Genomic DNA, 22,205 nt, shown 5'->3' with positions numbered 1-22,205 from the left:
ATAGTTTTTCCAATTCTGTACTTTTTCATCAGTTATTCGAGGTTCGTCGTTTAATGCCCTGGTCGGGGATTTAGCTCTTCCTTTCCCTCACTTCCATCACTGGGTTACACCCGGCCAGAAGTCACGCCCACCTAAGAAGTTGCCGAAACAGAAAATTTGTCTCTCGCGGCGCGCCGTCCTGACGTTGCCGTGCGCAGGCGCAGTTCCGGGCTCAGCGGTGTGCTCTTTTCCTCAAGTTCCTGGTTTCCCAGCCGGTGAGCCACGCCGGTTCTAGGCGGTCCTCCGGCTCCTGCAGTCGGCTCTGCTCCGTCGCTCTCCGCCCTGCAGCTCGGGGCCACCGCTCGTGCGCGCACGCCCCTGCACGCGACGAACTCATGGCGGAGCGCGGGGAACTCGATCTGACCGGTGCCAAACAGAACACCGGCGTGTGGCTGGTGAAGGTGAGCCGCGAGCCCCGCGGGGCGCATCCCCCCGCCGCTCCCCCGTGTTCGAAAGTTCTGGGTCCCCCTGCCCCGAGAAGACGGTCGCTGTCGCGTCCGTTTCCAGGTTAGAGAAGTTACTTTAGGGACGCGGGGCGTCTTTCAGCTAATCTCTTATTTCCCTTCGCCCGGCGCGGAACTCTCCTTACCGTCCTGATGCTCCCAGAGGGGGCGGTCCACTGGACCCCAGGCCGGAGGCGTCTTTTGGGTAAAGTTGACTTTAGTCACGGGTCTGTATAAATTAGTTGAGTACAGTTTCCTGGGTCACAAAGTGGAATTGGACCCTGTGTACTTTTGTTTTTTGAAACAGAATCCCACTATGTAGCCCTAGCTGGCCTGGAACTCGAGATGTAGACCCCTGCCCGTGTACACGGTTGTTGTGTTCCCTGGGCTGGTAATCCTGATGGAGCTCTTGTAAGTTCTGAGAAGCTCCAAATTTAGGAAGGAGGAGCTGTTGGACTTATTATTTTTTGTTTTTTGGTTTTTTGTTTGTTTGTTTTGGTTTTTCCAGACAGGGTTTCTCTGTGTAACAACAGCGTTGGCTGCCCTGGAACTCTATCTGTAGACTAGGCTGGCCCCGAACTCACAGAGATCCATCTGTCTCTGCCTCTGAGTGCTGGGATTAAAGGCGTGTGCCACCACTGCCCGTCAGACTTAGTATTTTTATTTTATTTTTTTGAGTCTTTTATTATTATAATTACTATTATTGACTTAGTATTTTTAAAGAGCAAGTTTAGGCCTCATGAAGTTAAACATCAGGAAATATTTGTTATGGTCACGATAGACTTTGTTTGCCCTAGTGGGCATCATTTCTTTGGGTTACCTTTGCAAACGGGGAGGGAGGTACTCTTTGGGGAATTTCATTTTAAAAAGCCGATTCTAAATAATCACGAAAGTTTCCCAAATTCAAAGGAACTTTTGGTTTGTAAATGTATCTCTATAATGAATGTCAATGTTTTAATTATATGGCTGAGTTCTCATTAAGTCAGTAGTGTTCCTTTCTGTCCACATCTCTGAAACAACTCATCATTTGCCAGCACGTCAGACTGTTAAATTCTTAAAAGCACTTAGCACAGTTTCTAGAGATTCTTTGTGCCTGTGTTCAATGTTGATTACCGCCTCCACCTCTAGAAAGTCACTTTCTTTGCACTCTGATTGGTGTTTGACTATTCCAATATGTCGTACCGAATACAAGATCTCTCATTCTTCAGCCTTCGTTTTCGCTCTGATTTGTTGTATGTTCCAGCTGTGTAGACATAACTTCAACACTTTGAGAAAATGGGCTTTTCTGTCTCCAACTGTTGGTTAAGACGAGAGACTGTCATTATGGAGATCTCCCTGGTACACAGAAGGGAAGAGCTTGCGAAGATGATGGGACTTGAGGTGATGCTTTTGTATCTGGAGTATGGCAAATACTCAGTAAATGTTTGCCTTACAGGGTTTGGGTGGGTGTGCAGTAGTGTGACAGCAGGAACAGAAATGGAGATTTGAAAATGCATGCCCTAGATCAGACGGTGGTATAAGTAAAGATTGAAGTCATAGTTTGAGATTGTCATTTCATGAAATGAAGATGTCCTGGTTTTAGTTTCAGGTAGGGTTGCAAAACTATCCAGAAAATAGTAGGTTTGACCTCCTGTAGAACAATTTGGAGGAAATGGTAACTGGAAACAAACTGGATGTTCTTGCACAATCATAGGTATGTGCTGATGGAGCCTGCAGAATTAGGGAAACCTGTTCTGTAAAAGTTGCCTGAATTTTGGTGACAGACACCTCTCTATCCCCGCCCACCACCTTCCTCTGTAAATGTGTGCCTGCTCTTTGTTAGAGGAGGTGGGAATTGTCCTCTGTGCATGGGTTGTCCTTCGTTCAGCTGCCACCAAGTGAGCCATGAGCAAGGACTTGGTCACTGATAGCCACAATATAAAAAATCAGAAAGACTTCAGAGAGACACACACTAAAATGGGTGGGTGGTAGTCTTGTCGGTTTCATTGGATTAAGAGCCTGAGAGGTTAGCAAAGCACACCTCTGGGTGTGTTTGTAGAGACAAGTAGGTCATGAGGGCTGTGATCTAATTAATGCATTAATTACTCCTTTGATGGATTCATAGTTTGACTCTTCTGTGAAGTGGTGAAACGTAGTGAAGTGGTGGCCTAGTTGGAAGAAGAAGATCCTGGCGGTCTGTCTGTTCTCTGGGCTGTTTTGTCCTGGCCCTTCCAAGATTCTCTGTATCTTGGCCATCATGGTGTGAGTGGCAGTGTTCTTCCTTGCTTTTCCCACCATGATAGCACAAAAAGTAACTTTAAAATTGTGTCTGTCAGGTATTTGGTCACAGGACCCAAAAGTCTGATTAATGCAGGTACTAGAGCACAGTCTTGTTAAGTAACAGGAGAAAAGAACCCATTCTTTTCCTTCCTCCTTTTCTCCTTCCCTCCCTCTCTTCCCTTTCTGTAGTCCATACTGACCTGGAACTCACTGTGTAGCCCAAGCTGGCCTTAAAGGCAGCTTCTTTTATATTTTTGCTATAACGCAAAGCTACCTTAATGCTGTGGTGGTGCACACCTTTAATCTGAGAGCTTGAGAGGCCAGCCTCATTTACATAATGAGTTCCAGGCTGGCCAGGAACATAGTAAGACCCAGAAAGAGGCCAGGCAAGGGCCTTGGATCCCCAGGGACTACAGTTGTAGTCGGTTGTGAGCCACCATGTAGGTGCTGGGAATAGAACCTAGGACATCTGGAAGAGCAGCCAGTGCTTTTAATGCTGAGCCATCTCTTCAGCCCCTTTCAAACTTTAAAAATTTAAAAATCCATATGGTTTTTGAGCTAACACTGTACACAGTCTCACCTACTTTTATTGTTGAGTTGTGTCTCTAGCCCTAGTGAATCATTTGGGTCAGTTTTTACGTCTGTAGACTAGGGAGAGTGCTTGTGAGTTTGCAGAGTGATTTAGAAGATGAATGGATGATAGGTGTAGAATTTCTTTCTTTTCTTTTCGGTTTTTCAAGACAGGGTTTATCTGTGGTGCTTTGAAAGATGTGCTAGAACTCTCTCTGTAGACCAGGCTGGCCTCAAACTCACAGAAATCTGCCTGCCTCTGTCACCAGAGTGCTGGGATTACAGAACTGTGCCCTCATTGCCAGCTGGCTGTAGAATTTCTAGCATGATGTCTTAGAGTTGTCTTCCTGCCTTCCTCTTTTCCAGCCTAGGCTTACTGTCTGGCGTAAGTTATTAATGTGATGACTATACGCAGAATTGAATAAGCACAGTCAGTCTTTTTGCCCCTTTGATTTTTAACTTTAACTGTAGTCAAGGTACTGTCCCCAGTAATGAAATCTTACTAGATTTTTTTCCTCCCTTTCTAGCCCTGACACCTATATCTTAGTTGTGTGTTCGTTCATGATGTTATTCCAAGATTGCTATGAGAAATAGTGATGGCAGCTGGTGCTCCTTGAGTGTTTACTCCACACAGCACATTAGCCTTTCCTTTGCTTCTCAGAACAGGAGAGCCTTAAAGGTGTGCACTGACTTCAGGCTCTAAACTGCTTTGAAGAAAAGAGTCAGATTATATAGATTATATAGTAGATAATTAATATATCATTCCACTTTTCCTTCTTAGAATTTAACCTCTGGTGACTTCTTTATCTAGTTTTAGATACAGTATTTGTATAGTTGAGAACATAGTACTTGACGTGTAGACTCTTGAAGTGGCTTGACCTTGAATCCTATCTCATCATTTCCTAAGTGTGTAACCTACGGGAAGGTATATGAGCTTTGGGTGTCCCTAATCATCATCTGTGAAATGTTTTGCTTTATTTCAGGTTCCTAAATATTTGTCCCAGCAATGGGCTAAAGCCCCTGGAAGAGGTGAAGTTGGGAAACTGAGGATTGCCAAGTAAGTTATTTATATTTATACATAGTGCATATACTGTAAAAGTTTAAAAGTCGTTGTTTTTGAAAATGTTTATAATTGCTTTTGAATATGATGACATTAGAGAATTTATTTAGAGGGTGAGAGTTACTGGGCTTGTTAAAGCAGGTCATGGAATAGTTATATCTTCTATGAGGATATAGGCTGTTTGTGTGAATATAAAGTCAAGCTTATTGGTGAAATTTGCTGGCAGTGAAGGAGCAGGTGGCGCTATCTCCCTGGCTCGTCTGTTCATGGTGTGCAGAGGTGTGCTCGTGTTAGGGATCCTTAGGAAGTACTTTGATGGGAGGACTTCACTATTGACATCGTGCCTGTGTATAGGGCTCTGGAAGGAGATAGAGAGTATCAAGTAAACTCCATCCCAGACAAGTCCCAGAAGCTGAGACTTTGTGTTCCATTTTCTCCATTCATTCATATTTGTCACCCTCTTCTGTGAGGTGGTTGAATCCAGGTCCTTCATGTTAGAAAACATTTTATCTCTGAGCTTCATCCCCAGCCTGTCCATCCACTTTATTTATCTGTCTGTCTGTCTGTCTATATCGGTTTTGGTTTTTTTGTTTTTAAAGACAGGGTTTCTCTGTGTAGCACTGGCTGTCCTGAACTCCCTCTATAGACCAAGTTGGCCCTGAACTTAAGAGATCTGCCTGTCTCTGCCTCCCGAGTGCTGGGATTAAAGGTGTGTGTGCCATAGTGCTTGACTTCATCCATTCATTAAATATATATTATTTATTAATGTGTGGGTTTTGCCTGTATGTATGTCTTTGTACTGCATTCTTGCCTGATGCTTGAAGAGGCCAGAAGAGGGCATCTGATCCCTTGGAACTTGGAGATATAGTCAGTTGTAAACCACCATGAGGATGCTGGGAGTTGAGTCCTTTTCCTCTGGAAGAGTAGACAGTGCTCTTGCTGGTTAAACCATCTCTCCAGCCGCTCTTCCATTCACTTTTAATCCAACTCCAGTGAGATCCAATGCCTACTGCTTCATCAAAACAAATTCCAGAAGAAAACTAATAAATCTAACCCCAGAGCAATGTGGCTTTCTTGAGGAAACTTTAAAATGGCCCCTGAAAAACTAAATTTTCACAAATACTGTGTATTTGGAAAATAGTTGACATAAACTCCATACTTCAGGAGAAGAAGCAGGGAGAATTTAAGCCCTAAAATGTTTATTCTTATTGACTAGCTATCAATTTGGGACTACCCGCTCTGGAGTCAGATTTGATACTTCATCTTACTTGTTTTGTCTCTTAGTTCCTTGTTTCTTGTGTGTGCTTGTGCACATGTATGTTTAAGTGTTCAGGTAAGAGTACATGTGCGTGCGTGTGTGTGTGCATGTGGTATGTGTGTAGAGGCCAGAAGTAGCAACGAAAATAATTAAATTTTATGATTTGGGGTCACCACAACAGGAACTGTATTAAAAGGTCACAGTATTAGGAAGATTGGGAACCACTGTTCTGTATGCTTCACTGACTTCTAGGGAATTCAACGATATACTAGCAATCTGAATCCTTCATTGCCTGAGGGAGTGTCTCAGTCTCTCCCTGAAACTGAAAGGCACTGAAAGGCACATAGTGCCCCAGGAGCCATGGACTCTACCTTGAAAGACCTATGATGCATGCTTCTCAGGACAGCGAGGCCATGCCAACTCCGTGATTCCCTGCACATCGGATGGAAATTTCAAGCTCCCTTTCCCCCTTATTGTAAAGCAGATGGCTTTCATAGTTGTATCTAGTAGTCGTAGGTCTATACTTACAGGCTTGCTTGGGTTTGTCCCAGTTGGTAGGTTTCCCTGAGTAGTTATTAAAGTGTCCAGTTTCATTCCCCTGAGTATCCTAGCTTTGACTATAAACTGTGGTTTCCCAAATGTTAATTATGTGCGTGTGTGTGTGGTGCATTTATAAAATGGTATCATAGACTCCTGATCACCCTAAGTCCCATAGAAATAATGTGTCTGTGTCTTTTCTTATATAAGGAATATAGTCCCTTTAAATTTTTTCTTTTTTTTTTAATCACCTTTATACAAATTAAAAAGTCATCTGTATTTCCCGTTCACTCCTTGGAGGTGATGACAGTTTGGTGTGTAAGCCTCTAGATTGTATCCTGATTATTTTGGATGTGTAACATATGGATGCAGTTTTAAAGCATCTTTGTTTATTCCACTGAATCTCAGACTCCTTTAGGCTCAGTGTTGCTAATTTCAGAACTTAGCACAGAACTCTGGTTGTGTTCTTGTCATTCACTGTTGTATGGGGCTTACGGGTTTGGTTTATATATTACTCTGTTTTCTTTTTTCTCCTTTGGGGGTGCATGGCTAGTACCCCCATTCCTTGGGCCTTTTTAGGAAGAAAATTTTTAGGAGAAGTGACTTGAAATTACTTTAATCAGTTGCAGTGAAGAAAAAGTAAACATGCCAGAATTCCCTTTAAAAGAATGTGATCTTATGGTTGGTGAGGAATAAGTAGTTTCTGTGTCAGTATACAATATAGTGAGCAGGTGTGTATGTGTGTGTGTGTGTGTGTGTGTGTGTGTGTGTGTCTACCCAAAATGACAGTCTTGCCTCTTTAATAATAGCACACCTTTAGTAATTAGTTCACTGAGACTGCAAGAGTTGCTTGAAAACAGCTTGTTCCTAGGAGGTCTTCGGCGGCATCTCCTAGTTGACTGGGTTTTTATGGCTGTGGCCGAAGTACTAAGCTCATTATTGGTAATGTAGAATGGGTGAGGAGTGGCTTAGCCGTGCCTGTGACTAAGTTATCAGAATCTGAATTGATACCTTACATAATAGAGTCATCAGATTTTTATGGCTGTAAACTGAAGTCTCCCTTAATAGATGTTAAGAATGAAATGCAATGATGGTCTCACTCCCTTTTTTTTTTTGCCAGTTAGGCACATGTTCCATTCTTAATGTTGCTCTTAGAGAGGAGTGGATGGGGACAAGGAATGGTGAGGAGAGCTTCAGTCGATGCCTTATGAGGAGCATGAAACATTTGAAGGATTTGGGACTGTTGAGAGAATTAGGGCACTACAAATAAACTACTCTTCAAATATTTTTGTGACTAGAAGATACATGATCACTGATTCTTAAGGAGAAAAGTAGCCAGTTTATAATTCGTTGTCTATGTGTATGTGTTGTAGTGGGGACTGTGGTGTTGAGTTTAAAAAAGAATAAAGAGTTTAGGAAGACAGTGTGGTACACTAATTAGATGCATGAACCCAGAAGTCACGTTGAAGCTATTACAAACTAGCTGTGTACTTGTGGTAAGTTATTTACCCTCTGTTTTCTCATCTGTTAAAAGGGCATGTATTAATGCCTCATGTTGACAATATGTGTATAAGTGCTTAGTTGATTAGTCATAGCACAAATCACATACAGCAGGCACCATGAGATGTAGGTAGACTTCCCTCCCTATACCAGATCTCCCAAGGTCAAGGAGTGTGCTGCATAGCTAGGAAGGTCTGCACAGTGTGCTGGTTCGTTTCTACATGGCGAGGGCTGTGGGCTGGAGAGACAGAGGGCAGGAAAGAACATGCAGCTGGGGAAGCAGCTCTCCTCACATTTTGGTTCCTATTTATTACCTGAGAAATGGAGAATCTGGCTGTGAGTGTGCTGAGAGTGACGCCTTATTTAGACAGTTGGAAATTTGGCCATTTATGTGACTCAGTTTATGAGATGTCCTGATCCTCTGTACTTTTTATTTTGTGCCTTTGGGCATCCAGCATGTATCCTACCTGAGTTTATACTGCTTTAACTTCTTTAATTTTATATGGCTGTTGAGTCTCAGAGCAGTTCAGTTTTCTGTTTGGTTTTTGCTGCATTTTGCCTACAATCTTGAGTACTATACTTATATGTCTTTTTCAGAGACACTTAATTTCTAGCTTTATTGCTTAATAGATTTAACATTCTAGGTCATTTGGGGTTCATCTGCAAATAAGAAATCAATGAAATAAAACTGAATGAATCCAGAACAAATTTACACTGCCAACAAGCATTTATATTAGCACAAGCTGTTTGAAAGACAGTGTATATGTGTATCTATACATTACATGCAGTATATGTGTATCTATACATTACATTATACAGTATTGCTGGCCACAACAAAATGGAGTTGAAAACCACTATTCCCTGCCAGGCACTTTGCATCTTGGGCATTGTTATTAGTTCTTGTTGCTGCCATCACAGACACAGGCACACAGAAAGAGACAGAGACAAACGCTGACTCTGCTGCGAGAGAATTGGGATGAGGAGAATGAAAGATAAATAATCCAATAGACTTGCCTTGTTCCCAATAGTCTCATTAGCTTTTAGGAATATTTACCATGGACCAACTTAGTGATGCAAAGATTGTTAAGCAAGGATAAGTTTCATTCCTTAGTAGGGATTACTTAAATATGCCAAGTGTAATTTTTAATTATTGGATGCCTTTATTTTAAAACAGTCTTAGGGTTGGGGGGTGTAGCTCAATTGTTAGAATGTTTGCCTAGCCTGTACAAATCCTTGGTTCAGTCTCCAGCACTAGATGTGGTGGTGTATGCCTGTCATCCTAGCACTCAGGAGGTAGAGGCCAGATGAGAAGTTCATGGTTGTTCTCAGCTATGTAGTGAATTCATGGCCAGCCTGGGCTACAGAAGACTGTCGTGAGTTTTCTTAAGCCACAGGATAGTTAGAAGAATTCTAAAAAGTACTTTTCCCTTGAACCATTTAAGACCACAGTGCTGAAATATGCCTGGTCACTCTGAAATACTCTTTGTGTGTGTTTCCTACAAAGATGTCCTGTACATAGTCACATAGACCTCCACATCAGGAGGTTACCGTGATGTGGGACGCCCTTCTGTATATAGTGAATGGGGGTCTTGCTTTTATTGGTTGATGAATAAAGTCGCTTTGGCCTATGGCAGGGCAGAATATACCTAGGTGGGAAAGCCAAACTGAATGCAGGGAGAAAGAAGGTGAGGTCAAGAGCTGCTGGAGGAACATCTATGATAAGCCATGGGCCTTGTGGCAATGCATAGGTTAATAGAAATGGGTTAATATATATGTAAGAGCTGTTTAGTGATAAGCCTGAGCCATCAGCCAAACAATTACAGTTAATATTAATCCTCTGAGTGATTATTTTATAAGCGACTACAGAACTGGGTGGGATGCAGAAAAGCCTCCAGGTTACAGTTCGGCACTAGGTTGGGCACCAGGTGAAGTGAGAACCCCCAAAAGTCTATTTAATAATTTCTTAAGAAGTGCAGTGGGAAAACAAACTCATGAATACAGAGCAAAGTAGCCTCCACTGCTGATCTAGCTGTCATCATCCTGCTGTTCTTCAGGACCAGCCGCAAGCTGCTTCTCTGCCGCCTGCTCTGGCTCTGATGACCCAAGGGAGAGAGCAAGAGACCTCGTCCTCAGTTTTATCTGGTCATATGTTTAGAGAAAACCACACCAATAGGGCTCATCACCCAAAATGCCATTGGCTAAGCAGGTTGAGCTCCCACAACATTACTGTCCATAGTACTGCCCGTTTTGCGTAGATTTCATTCAGGTTTTCCAGTCATGTCAGTATTATTTTATAACACAGTGATCCAGTTTAGAATCTCAGATTGCATTCTGTTGTGTATTTTTAAAACGTCCTTCATTTGCTCTAGAGCATTCTGAACTCTTCCTGGGCCTGTCTAATGTGTGCACTTTGATGTTGCTGATATTTACAAGGCAGGGGTTTTGCTGGATGCGCCTCTGGTGCTTCTTCATGATGATTAGATTTGAGTCATGGCTTTTTGGCAAGAATATAACAAATTACAGCCAGGTATTTTCTGACCCTCTAAAGGGATTTGCATGCTTGCATTTTGTCCTGTTTCATGTGGTAGTGACTTGACCATTTGATTACAGGCTATCATCTTTCTAGTTTCTTGATTCTAAAGTTACCCTTTAGTTTTTGTAGTAACATATCCTGTGGGCTGGTACTATGTAAATTATCTGTACTCATCAACATTTTAGTTGATTCATTTATTTTAGTATGAGCTTAGGGATTCTGGTTTGTGCACGGAGTCACAGCTGACTGCTCTGCCCTTATTCTGATGTGGGAATGCCTTCTCACCCTTTGTTGGCTCTGCTCACATGGATGCCATCCTCACTCTGCTAGGTTTTCTCCAGAGAGATGCTTTCTTGCACTGCTAGGAGTGTAGCAGAATGTTTCAGGTGCCTTCCTATATAGATGTCCTTACTTCTGCACACACTTCCTGCCAAGCTGTTCCTTAATGGAAAAAGCCCTTCTTTATCCAACTTCGCATTAACAACTTGTCCCAGGCTGTCGCTCAACCCTAAGCACGTCTTCGTCATTCCATTTGGACTATGACTCTAATATCCAGCCTATAGGCCCATGTGGGCTCCAACACCAGCCTACCTCATATTCTATCTTACTGGGTACTACCTAATGGCTTTTGAGCTTTAATTGTTCAGGCAGCAGAGACCCTCCAATGTAGTTAATGATTTTATATTATTTGGTTGGTTTTTCTTAGCTGGAAAAAGAAAGTTTATTGTCTATCAGTGATAATAAGAACTTGTGGTTTTTTGGTGTCAGATTCAAGAAATACTTAAAAAGTGAAGAACAGAGACTTGATTTTTATTTCTATTATAGAGAAGAGGAATGAGTGGAGCTTGAAGAAGTACTGTGGGTGTTGAGAAATGTCTCAGAGTAATGAGTGAGTGAGAAGATACATAACGTTTTGATGATCTCTGAAGGATGGGCCAGATACTTGCCTCATTGCTTTCTAGAGATATTGTTTAGAGAACTAATTGATGTTGGCCATTTTGGCTACAGATCATTAGGCAAAAGATATGTGATAATCTTAATGTGGAACAGTAAAGTCTTGTGTACTTCATACACTGATACACACCAAGGCAAAGGTAGATAGAGGGATCCGCATTTTTAAAAAGGTTACTATTTTTCAAAGACAAGCTTTTGTTTCCTATGAAGTTAACCTGTCAGAGCTCATTAATCTGCCCTCATTCCAGCTAAGTTGCTGCTGTAATTATGTAAAAAGGAAGCTATCCTCCCCTCCTGTGTTCCCTAATTGCATCTGGGTGATTTTCTAGTTATCCAGACTGGAAATGTCAATGTGATCTTTAATTCATCCTTTTTCGTTTGCTGCCCACTTGCAGCCATTTCCTCTTCTGTCGGTTCTGACAGCTCATCAGCCCACTATGAACTTCTTCCTGCATTGCACCACCACCTGGTTCAAACCTTCGTTCCTCTTCTGTGACTTGTGTTCACCTCTATTCAATCCATTAAACAGGGTGGTCTTCTGCAACTCTGCCCTTCTCTGTCTGCATCTCTGTAGCTGAACCTCACACCTCAAGAAGTAAGTTCAGAAGTGATGGAAAGGGACCATGGCCAGTTCAGTGTGGGTTGTTGTCAAGTAGAATTTTAGGCCGTTGATGCCGGATCTTCAGGTCTTGTAAAAGAAGATGGAAATTCTTGTACTTTTTGTGAAATCTAAAGTTTTTCCTGTTTTTCTGTAATATTTTCTCTATGTAAAGAGAGTAATTTTTACAGTAATATCAGTAAAATCAGTAATATTGGTAATTAGTTTTAAGGATTTAGACTACTGGGGACTGGAGAGATGGCTCAGCAGTTAAGAACACTGACTTGCTCTTCCATAGAACCCAGGTTCAATTCCCAGAACCTATATGGCAATTCACAACTGTCTGTAACTCCTGTTCCAGGTGATTCAACACCCTCTCTGGTTTCTAAGGGTTCTGCACACATGTGGTACATTTATATGCACATAAAATGTACATACACGTAAAATAAAATAATTTAAACTCCATACTTTGATCAAGTCCCTTTACTACTTAATTCTAGGCTGCTCTTCTTGTGTTAGAGGATGTGCTAGATACTTTCTCATTTTGATGTTTAATTGGGATAGTCTATTAGCCTGAAATTCTTCCATTTTTTTTTCATCTCCATCTTTTATCGATTTTCTCTTTTCCTGGCAGTCTAGTCTGCACTTCTTGACAATATATTGTATTGTGTGTGTGTGTGGGGGGTCTCTGTAAACACCAGGGCCAGCAGAGTAACAATCCACATGAGGCAAGAAGAAAATTTGGTTCAGCATAACTCGGTAGCTGGTGTTGGTTCAAACTTCTAGAGTCTGACACTGGGCAGTTTATTTTAGGCATTTTTAAGTCCAGCACAATTTTGGAAAAACAGTTTCCTGATAACAACTCAGTCCTGTGTGCATTAATAGCACTTAAAGTGTGACTGCATTGAAACCCTTTTTGCAAAGTACATGGACCTCTTTTATAACCTTGGGTTCTGTAGCTTAAGGGCCTAGGGAAGATCTGGTGTGGTCTCGGTCATACAGATAGTGCAGAGTGCACCAAGCACATGTGACATCTCCCATAAAGATGGTGTCTTTGTCAGTGTTCTATTGCTGTGAAGAGATACCGTGCATTGTAAAATGGCGGGAGAGAGATCTTGGTTGGCCAAGGGACCATGCGATGAGCAAGAGCCCATGGTAGGTGAGGTACAGGCACAGCATGCAGGCAGAGTTTATGTGGGAGTTTTATTGAGATAAAAGGAGTGGGGGAGAGAAGAGAGGAAGAGGAAGAAGAGGCAAGGACCAGCCTGTCTCTTCAGAAGAGCTGGGAGGAGCGGGGAGAAGAGCAGGAATGGGCAGAGCATGTCTCTTGAAGGGACCTTTTGCACTTGTGTACATGCATAGTGATGTAGCAGCCCTAGGCCTCTGGGCTGGCCAGGGTACTGATTGTGTTCTTCCTACCAGATGACAGGGGCCAGCATAATGCCTGAATTCTAATACTGTGACCATGGCAACTCTTAACAAAAGAAAACATTTAGTTGGAACTGTCTCACAGTTTCAGAGGTGTAGTCCATTGTCATCGTGGTGGGGAGCATGGTAGCATGATGTTGAAGAAGGAGCTGGGAGTTCTACATTTGTATCTGCAGGTATCAGGAGAGAGACTCTGGACTTAAGAATGGGTTTTTTGAAATCTCATAGTGGTGACAACTTCCTCCAAGGCCACACCTATTCATCCTTTCAAATAGTGCTACTGCTTGGTGACCCAGGTATTCAAATCTATGAACCTATGCGGGCCATGCTCATTCCAGTCCCCGCAGCTGGGTTCTAGTGACTGAGAAACAGTGCTCCGGGTAGAGGTCTAGGGAGGAACGACTGAGTCAGATGTGGTCTGGCCCTACAGATAGCACAGGACACCAGGCTGTTAATCCTTTCCCATCCTTCTGGATGGCAAACAGGTTGCACCTCTCTTCTCTTGAAGAAACATCCCTGCTTTCCCTAGTGCTTATCTGTGAGCACAGGGACCCGGTGCCTTCTGTATGTACCTCTGTTGGGTTGGTTTGACAAGACACCAATTACTTGTTGTATTTCTTTAAACTCTTCATTAGCCTGTGTCTTAAAAAAAACTTACTGAGTTTGTTCTTTGATAATTTCATATATGTATAACATGTATAACATGCATTCTGGTTATTGGCCCCTCACCTCTGCAATCACTCACTCGTAAAACCCCTCCTTTCCCACATTCATGATTTTGTTATTGTTTTGTTCTTTAAGAGCCACTGAGTTTAACCAGGATCATCTGTGTGACCATGGGTTTTAACTGTCTCCTGGAGCCTCGTAGCTCCTCAGTGAATATACAGCTCAAGAGTGCCCCTTCCCTAGAGTGCGTCAGGAGTGTTCATCAGGATGGGAGTGGCTCTGAGGGCATGACTGCATTGGTTCACCACCCTTCTCTCTGTCTTCCAGCTCTTAAATTCTTTCTACCTCCTCTTTCTCCCAGTTTCCTCAGTCTCAGAGGCAGTGATACAAATGTTCTTCTGTTCCAGGATTAGCACTCAGCCTTCACTTTTCTCAGCCTTCACTTTTCTCAGCCTCCTGCTCCCCAAGCCCCAGCCATGGTCCTCTGCCCTCACCACTGTTTACTACAAGGAGAAACTTCTTTGATTGAGGTTGGGAGTGTCTTTATGAATATAAACATATAAAAATATAAACACACCATAGCGTTTTAGCCAAATAATAGTATTAAGTTCACTACTCTGATATGGTTAATTTTTATTTTATGTGTGTGTGTGTGTGTGCGTGTGTGTGTGTACACATACATATTTGCCTGCATGTAATTTAAACAGAAGAGGGTTTGGGATCACAGGAACTAGAGACATTTGTGAGCCAGTGCTAGGATATAGACGTGAGTCCTCTGCAAGAACAAGTACTCTTTACCCCGGAGCCATCTCTCCAGCTCCCATCAGCCATGTTTTATGTTTTTGGTTTTTTAAGACAGGGTTTCTCTGTAGCTTTTGGAGCCTGTCCTGAAACTTGCTTTGTAGACCAGGCTAGCATCAAATTCAAAGAGATCTGCCTGTCTCTGCCTCCCAGGGGCTGGGATTAAAGGCGTCTACCACCACCACCCAATTTAGCCACAGGTTTTTGAGCAGGTTTACAGTATTAGGGTTGAACTCCACTCTTGTGGAGCAGGCCTCAATCCGATCAAAGAGCAGTTGCTATCCTCGAAACAGACAAGCCACTGTACACCAGTGGGCACATCTTTCCTGGCGGGTTGATGTTGTAGACTGCTCTGGGACTTTTTAGGACAAGGGCTTGTGCTTTTTCTCAATGCCTAATGGATATAGAAGACTTGTAATGAGAGAATGAATGAGGGATTTAATGATACAGGTTAAAACCAAGCTGAGTGTTGAGGAGAAACAGTGGTTTCTACTTGGTCTTTGCACCTCAATCCTCTAATACATTTATATAGTTTGTGGTACAAGTCAGGTGTTCTGGATCATCTTTGAACTTGTTTTATTTCTTTTGTTCAAATACTATCTGCAGATATTTCTCACCTAAAGAATAAAGTCTACACTTTGAGCTGTGATATTTGAGGTTTTCCACAGTTGAGCCTTAACTCTCTTTTTTATTTATTTCCTCTCTTCTTCCTTCCTACTCCCTCCCTCCATCTTTTCATTCTTCCCCTTTTTGTTTTGGAGGGGGAGGTCCTAAGATTAAACCCAGTGCTCTTACACTAGCTATACCCTAGCCTGACTCCTCCCGCTAGAGCTGATCACTCATTCGTGATGATTTTAAGATTTTCTTAGCTAGAAAGATGACTCAGCAGTCCAGAGTGCTTGACCCAGGTTTGGTTCCCAACACGCATATGGGGATTCACAATCATCTTTAACTCCATTTCCAAGGGATTTTTGACTACATGTTCTGATGTCTTTGGGCACTAGGTATATATGACAGTATACATAGTTACATGCAGGCAAGATACTCATCTACCTGAATTCAGTCTTTAAAAAACAAGACTTGGTTAGATAAATGAAATCTTTACAGACAGACAAAGGAAATAGTGAGATACCCATTCATTCTCTGCTAAAGGTTAAAAGTTCTTACTACTAATAATTAGAAGATCATTATTTAGTTAATATAGTTAGGAGAGGTTATAGTAGTGTTATAAAGTAGTGGGGTTTCTCTGACAATCTTTTCTTACAGGATTACAAATAAGAGAAAAAGATAAGCAGTTGAAATGAATTTAATGTTTTGTGCAACAAGAATGGACATGTCTTTAGATTTTTACTTATATCTGAAAGTAATATGCAATCTAAGTAATTTTAAATATTTTTTCTCTTTTAGGAATCAAGGAAGGACTGAGGTGAGATTATATGAAAATTTTATTGAAATTGTGAGCTGGACTTGGTGGTGCATTTCTGTAGTTCCAGCACTTGGGAGGAAGGGGTGGGTGGATCAGGAGTTCAGGGACATCCTTTGCTACTAAGTAAGCTCCAGGCCAGCCTGAACTACCTGGGATCTTTGTTTACAAAGAATCAGCAACAACAATAAACCACAGTGAAAATATTTAATCACCAGTAATAGTAGTTTGCATTCTGGAAAATTCTATTTGAAATGGATGTCTGCTGATCAGGAATACATAAAAGTATAAATGCTACTTGGATGAATGAATAGACTCTTCTAATTCAGTCTGAGCATTTTTCTTCTTTGATCTAACTATCCCTCTTAGCATTGTAAAACAGAATATGGTTTTACTAATACTTTAGGATTACTTCTGTGGGACAAAGACATTTGATGTGGATTTTTCAGGATGTTAGATTTGGAACTGTTGAGTCTAGTTTGTACTGTGTATATCACACCTATCATAATAGTAGCTTTATAGTTAATAATTCATGATCATCCTGTCTAGTTAAAAAATCAGTGATTTTATAAATATTTTTAGTATAAAATTTGTTCAGGAGAGATGGCATATGGTATAAATCATTTGGAAAGAATACTTACTTTTCTATACATACGACTGAATTATTCTTCAAAATAGTATATTTTAAGTATTTAAAAATAAGATAGTGCTATATATTCATGCAATTAGTTGTTAAGCCTATGAATGAAATTTATGCTGTGCATAGAGAGTTTAAGCTTTTTTGAGTAACTAGTTTGTTCTTTACCCTTTTAAGATACAGGTTTTTTTTTTCAGTATTAAAATACTCATTCAGTAAACGTTACTTTCCTTTTGTGTGCCAAGCACATGCTAGGTCTTAGGGAATGTGTCAGTTAAAAAGTAACTTCAGACTTGTTCTGAAAAGACTTCTTCAGCCACAAACCAGAGAAGACGTTGGTAGACAAACTTCATCATTCTGACACATGGGGATAAGTCTTTTGTTTATGACTTAAGAATTAAGGATTTCATGGTGACATTTAAGAAATAAATGTTTAAGAGACTCACATCTTTAAAAAGTTTTAAAAAATAATTTGCAATCAAAATGTTTGTATAGATACTTTGAATATGAATGTCTATTTTAATAAACTTTGGTTAATTTGTCCACTAGGTATCATTTACTTTGAATGAGGATCTTGCAAATATTCATGATATTGGTGGAAAACCAGCATCAGTCAGTGCTCCTAGAGAGCATCCATTTGTTTTGCAAAGTGTTGGAGGACAGACATTAACAGTGTTTACTGAGAGCTCCTCAGGTAAGGGGGAACAGAATTCTGTACAGTGATTCCAGTACATGTTGTGTGGGCTTTCTGTCTCATCCTGCACACGGTGGTTTTGTGTAAGGTCCATCACCACCTATTGTTGTGTCTACCTGTGTGTCTCATTCTGCTCTTGTATTTTTCTTGTGGTGAATGAAATTCTGGCCATTACCCAGGAAGAGTTTAATACCCATTTGGGTATGAACTTCTAGAACAAAACAGATGGAAGAGTGTGCTGTTGAGCTGCTCTCCAAGATTCTGAATCTTGCCGAGCTAAGGCAGCCCTGGCTTGCTTTGTTGAATTGATAAAGAGCAAATATAAATTATGCTTTATACAGTGCTTACAATTAGGAAATGGGTTAGTTTGCATTTCTGTGCTTGTGTGCTTTGTGTTTTGAGAAGCCTTTATATTTTATAAAGATTAACTTTTATTGTTATTAGCTTCCAGAATGAAGTATAGTTTTTAAATTGTGTGTGATAGCAATGTGACATTTAAGCATTTGTTTCAGTTTGTGAATTAAATGTGTGGGGGGGGGACTTGCTGGCTTGTTTTTTACCTTTCTCTTTCACTGAATTTAGAACATTGCTGTTAAAGCAGCGCTCGCTCTCCAGTCATTAGAATTTTATCCTAATTCAAAAAGTTACTGGTTATGTAAAAGAAGAAAATTAATTTAGTTGTATTTCAAGCATTTTAAAGCAAACTGTAAGATATGTATGTCAAGAACGTTGTTGCTTTAAAAAGCCTCATGAAGCTTTTTTGTCATAGCTTGGATTTTCGTAACTGTGAACTGATCTATTGGCTTTCTATAGCTGCATAAACTCGTCTGTTGAATTTCCAGTGGTTGTCTAAACTGATCTTGTCTTTTCTTTTTTCCTCCTTGACAGAGAATCTAAAACAATGATGAATATAACTTTAGGGATATGAAACCAGAGCTAAAGGATTGATTTTACTTTTTATTATTTTGATGCTGCATTAATTTGTTGTGTAGTGCTCAGGGAGGTAGAAGATGCACTGTTATGTTGGGGAAGGTTCAGCCAGTCAGTAGTCATTTATATGTGTTCATTGTTCAGAGCGCAGTGCATGTGCAAACAAGCAGTGTGCAGTTAGTCTTTGGAATGATAGGATTGAAGACTGTTGACCCTGTGAGACTTCTCTATTGAGCAAGACTGGCTTGGGAGAGGCTCAAACTTGCCTAGCAGAAAAAGTATCTTCTTTGTGTTTTTTAAATAACTATGTGACTAGTCTTTCCAAAGAGTGCTTCAGCTCTTACTGTGATTCAGAAAACTAGTATGTGTTATTCTCAAAAATTGTTCTTTAGTTTTCATCTTTTAAATTCTTCGGTGTACTCTTTGTGAACATTTTGTGTTCTCGTTTCTGGTAGCAAGTGTACTCCCAGTGATGTGGCTTCAGGCTTCTCTTGGCAGTTATGGGAAGGATGCAGATTGTCCTCATACTGTCGTGTCTACCCGTGTGTCTCATGTCATGCGGTCTTTCTGCTCTTGTGTTTTTCTTGTGGTGAATGAAAATTTGACCATTACCTGAGAAGAACGTAATTCCCATTTGGATATGAACTTACAGAACAAAAAGAGTGTTTGGACTAGAGTTGATACAGTGTGTTCTTGCCTTGTAGAATTGAAGGAACTTTTTGTAGCACATCAACTTACTTTGTACATGGGAATTTTTTTTTTTGCTTCCTCTTCTGATTATTTTCTTTTATAAGTCATTGCCCTTGACTTTTGTACGTTTCTGTACTTCTAGTTCTTACGTTGTGAAATCTGGATAATTATCTACATTTGCATTTTAAATTTGTTCAAAATAAATAGAATGGTGCTTGTCATCACTGGAAAGGAGAGACAGGTGGACCTTGGAGCTTGTTGGCCAGCCAGTTTAGCTGACTCTGAGCTCCAGGTTTGATGAGAGACCTGTCTCAAAAAACAAACTGTAGATGATTAAGGAAGATGCCTCACATCTACCTCTAGTCTCCACACATATGCATGCACTGTACATACAAATAAGGTGGAAAAGTAATTGTGGGAGATAACTGTGTTGACCTCTGCCTTCTAAACAACCTGCATGTATGCAAACACATGCACAGATAAAAGCTTAAAAATAAATAAATATTTAAACTGTTTTAGATAATATACCCCTCTATAAAATGTTGACATTTATAAAAGGAATTAGTGTTGTTTAAGTTCGATATGTATAGAGTTTTAGTTTTAATAACTTTACTCCTTCTTTTAATGTAATTTTGTTGGTTTTTGAGAGACTTTCTTTGAGCTCTACATATTTGAATGTCTGTGGGAGATGGAATTAGAGGGGACTAATAGTGTACTTTATAATGCTGTTCTCTAGTTAGTCAAAACTACCTTCATAGCATTAGCATTTTATCAACCAAAATAATTTGTTCCTGGTTGATTGTTTGACTTTTTTTGTGTTAGCTCCTCTACCTCTTAAATTCTTTGGGAACTTCTAGAAGGTTCATTTCCCAATTCAGTGTTTTGTGGGGATCTCTATCTTTTATCTATGCCTTTTTTTATCTCTCTCTGGAAATGCCTCGTATACTTTCCCTTTATAATTCTGTATTTTGGGTGTTCAGTTTACTAGTTTTCTATAAATTTTAAATTATGTTTATGTTTTGTATTAATGTGCGTAGGCATGCAAAAAATGCATGTACTATAGTGTGTGTGTGTGTGTGTCTGTCTGTCTGTCTGTCTAGGTCCGAGGACAGCTTGTGGGAGTTGACTTCTGTTTCTACCATGTGAGTCCCAGATTGAAGCTGGGGTGGCCATGATTGGGGCAAGTGCCCTCACCTACTGAGCCATCCTTTGCCTTTCTTTATAATTGCCAATTCTGGACCGAAAGTCTTCATTTCTCTGTTGCACAGATTTTCTAATGCCAGGTCCTGTGCTAGTACAGGACAAAATTCCTGTCCACTGGTACAGCTAATGTTTGGTAACAATTGCTACAGTTAGTCCTTGAACGGTTCAGTACCAAGAAAAGAGTGTGTACTTTGCCAGAAGGTATTGGGAAGGTCTTCAGAAGTGCAGAGATATGGACGAGACCTTGGAATATATGAGCAATTGCATGAATAGGAGAAAAAGAAACAAAGATAACATTCATTTTTTTTTTAATGTTGAATTGTTGCTGACTGGTCTTCATTTTGCCTTCATTTTACCTGTTTACAATTTTGCTCTACCTTAACAATCCAACTGAGCGTCCCAGTTAAAGTAAGCAGAAAAGCTCAGTTGTAAGATGTTTGAGTTGGGGTGCAGTGAGAATAGAAAGGGGGATTATGTTTTAGAAATAGCAGAGATCATGACAGCCTCTGGTGATGTGAAGGTTTGGAGGCTAAGAGGGTAAAGTGGTTTCCAGGTCTGGGGCGTGAACATCCGGATAGGTGAAAACTGAAGGAGATACTAAAAGTGACAGGCAGGACTTCTTTGCTCTGATTTACTTCTTCCTTCCTTCCTTCCTTCCTTCCTTCCTTCCTTCCTTCCTTCCTTCCTTCCTTTCTATCTCTTGGTAACAGTTCATTAATTCAGCAGGTTGATGTTTCTGCCTACTTTGTGCATGTCCTCTTTTAATCGTAGAAAACCTAAGTGAGCAAAGTCTCACCCTTTGTGTGCTTGCTCCTCCTGTAGAGGAGACAGCGATGAATAGTGAACAAGTGAACTATGTCTCAGACTGCAGGTTGTCTGGGGAAATGGAATGAGGTATATACACTGGTTGTTTTTTGTCAACTTGACATAAACTACAGTCCCCAGGCAAGGGGGAACTTCAAATGTGGGATTGTCTTCATCAGATTGGCCTCTGGGCGTGTCTGTGGGGGCATTTTTTCTTGATTAATGCTTAATGATGCAGGCTCAGTCTGCTGGGCGGTGCCAACCCTGGGCAGGTGTTCCTTGATTGCAGAAAGAAGCAAGCTGAGCAGAACTAGGAAGCCAGTATGGAGTATGCCTCCATGGATCCTTCCCTGACTTCTCAGTGATGAACTGGTGGTGTAGGAGGTCCTTCTTTCTATGTGTTGCTTGTATTGGTTAATGAATAAAGAAACTGCCTTGGCCTGATAGGGCAGAGTTTAGGTAGGCAGGGAAGACAGAACTGAATGCTGGAAGAAAGAAAAGCAGAGTCAGAGATACGCCATGGATCCTCCAGAGACAGACGCTGGGAATTTTACCTGGTAAGCCACTGCCACATGGCGCTACACAGATGAATAGAAATGGATTAAATTAAGATGTAAGAGTTAACCAATAAGAAGTTAGAACTTAATGGGCCAAGCAGTGATTTAATTAATACAGTTTCTGTGTGGTTATTTCAGGGCTAAGCTAGCCAGGCAGCCAGGACGAACAAGTGGCCCCTCCTTGCAACAGACTGGGATTGTGAAGTGTAAGCCAGATAAGCCCTTTCCTCCCTAACTTGCTTTCTGGTCATGGGCATAGAAACAAAGCAAACTAGAACCAGAGAGTTGGACTTTGCTGTGACGGACAAAAGCATATTTTTTTGGGGAGAATTGTGGAAGCGTTAAGAACTTTGGGCTAGAAAAGCTGTTGAGTGCTTAGACTTTAAAGCACAGTTTGGGGAGCCTTGAAGGAAGAATGTTGAGAGTAGTGCACATGATGGAGGCCTAGCTTGGGAAGTTTCAGAGGGAAGCAGTACTCTATCAGACAGACTCTTTTTGTGTGATATTTTGCAATAAGAATCTGGAATTGAAGCCTTTGCTTAACTGGGGCTGAAGAATTAGCTGTGATTAATAAGAGACTAACATCACTCATCACTGAGTAGAATCTTGTGGGATGTGTTT

The 22,205-nt window shown here is 41.0% G+C and overlaps 1 protein-coding gene across 1 annotated transcript in view; it reads left to right on the top strand.

Annotated features, from left to right (window-relative positions):
* Positions 1-232: 232 nt before the first annotated feature.
* Gtf2f2 (general transcription factor IIF subunit 2) overlaps positions 233-22,205 on the top strand; it is a 122,948-nt gene continuing 100,975 nt past the window's right edge. The window contains exons 1-4 of the mRNA XM_048421874.3: positions 233-440; positions 4,295-4,368; positions 16,054-16,072; positions 17,256-17,400. Coding sequence (XP_048277831.1) covers positions 375-440; positions 4,295-4,368; positions 16,054-16,072; positions 17,256-17,400 — 304 coding nt within the window. The 5' untranslated portion in view covers positions 233-374. The remainder of the gene's footprint in view (positions 441-4,294; positions 4,369-16,053; positions 16,073-17,255; positions 17,401-22,205) is intronic.

Source organism: Myodes glareolus, chromosome 12, assembly GCF_982192425.1.
Source record: "Myodes glareolus chromosome 12, mMyoGla1.1, whole genome shotgun sequence".
In the NCBI taxonomy this organism is placed as follows: Eukaryota; Metazoa; Chordata; class Mammalia; order Rodentia; family Cricetidae; genus Myodes; species Myodes glareolus.
Note: the sequence above shows the minus strand (reverse complement) of the source record. Positions and strands in the feature narration are given on the sequence as shown.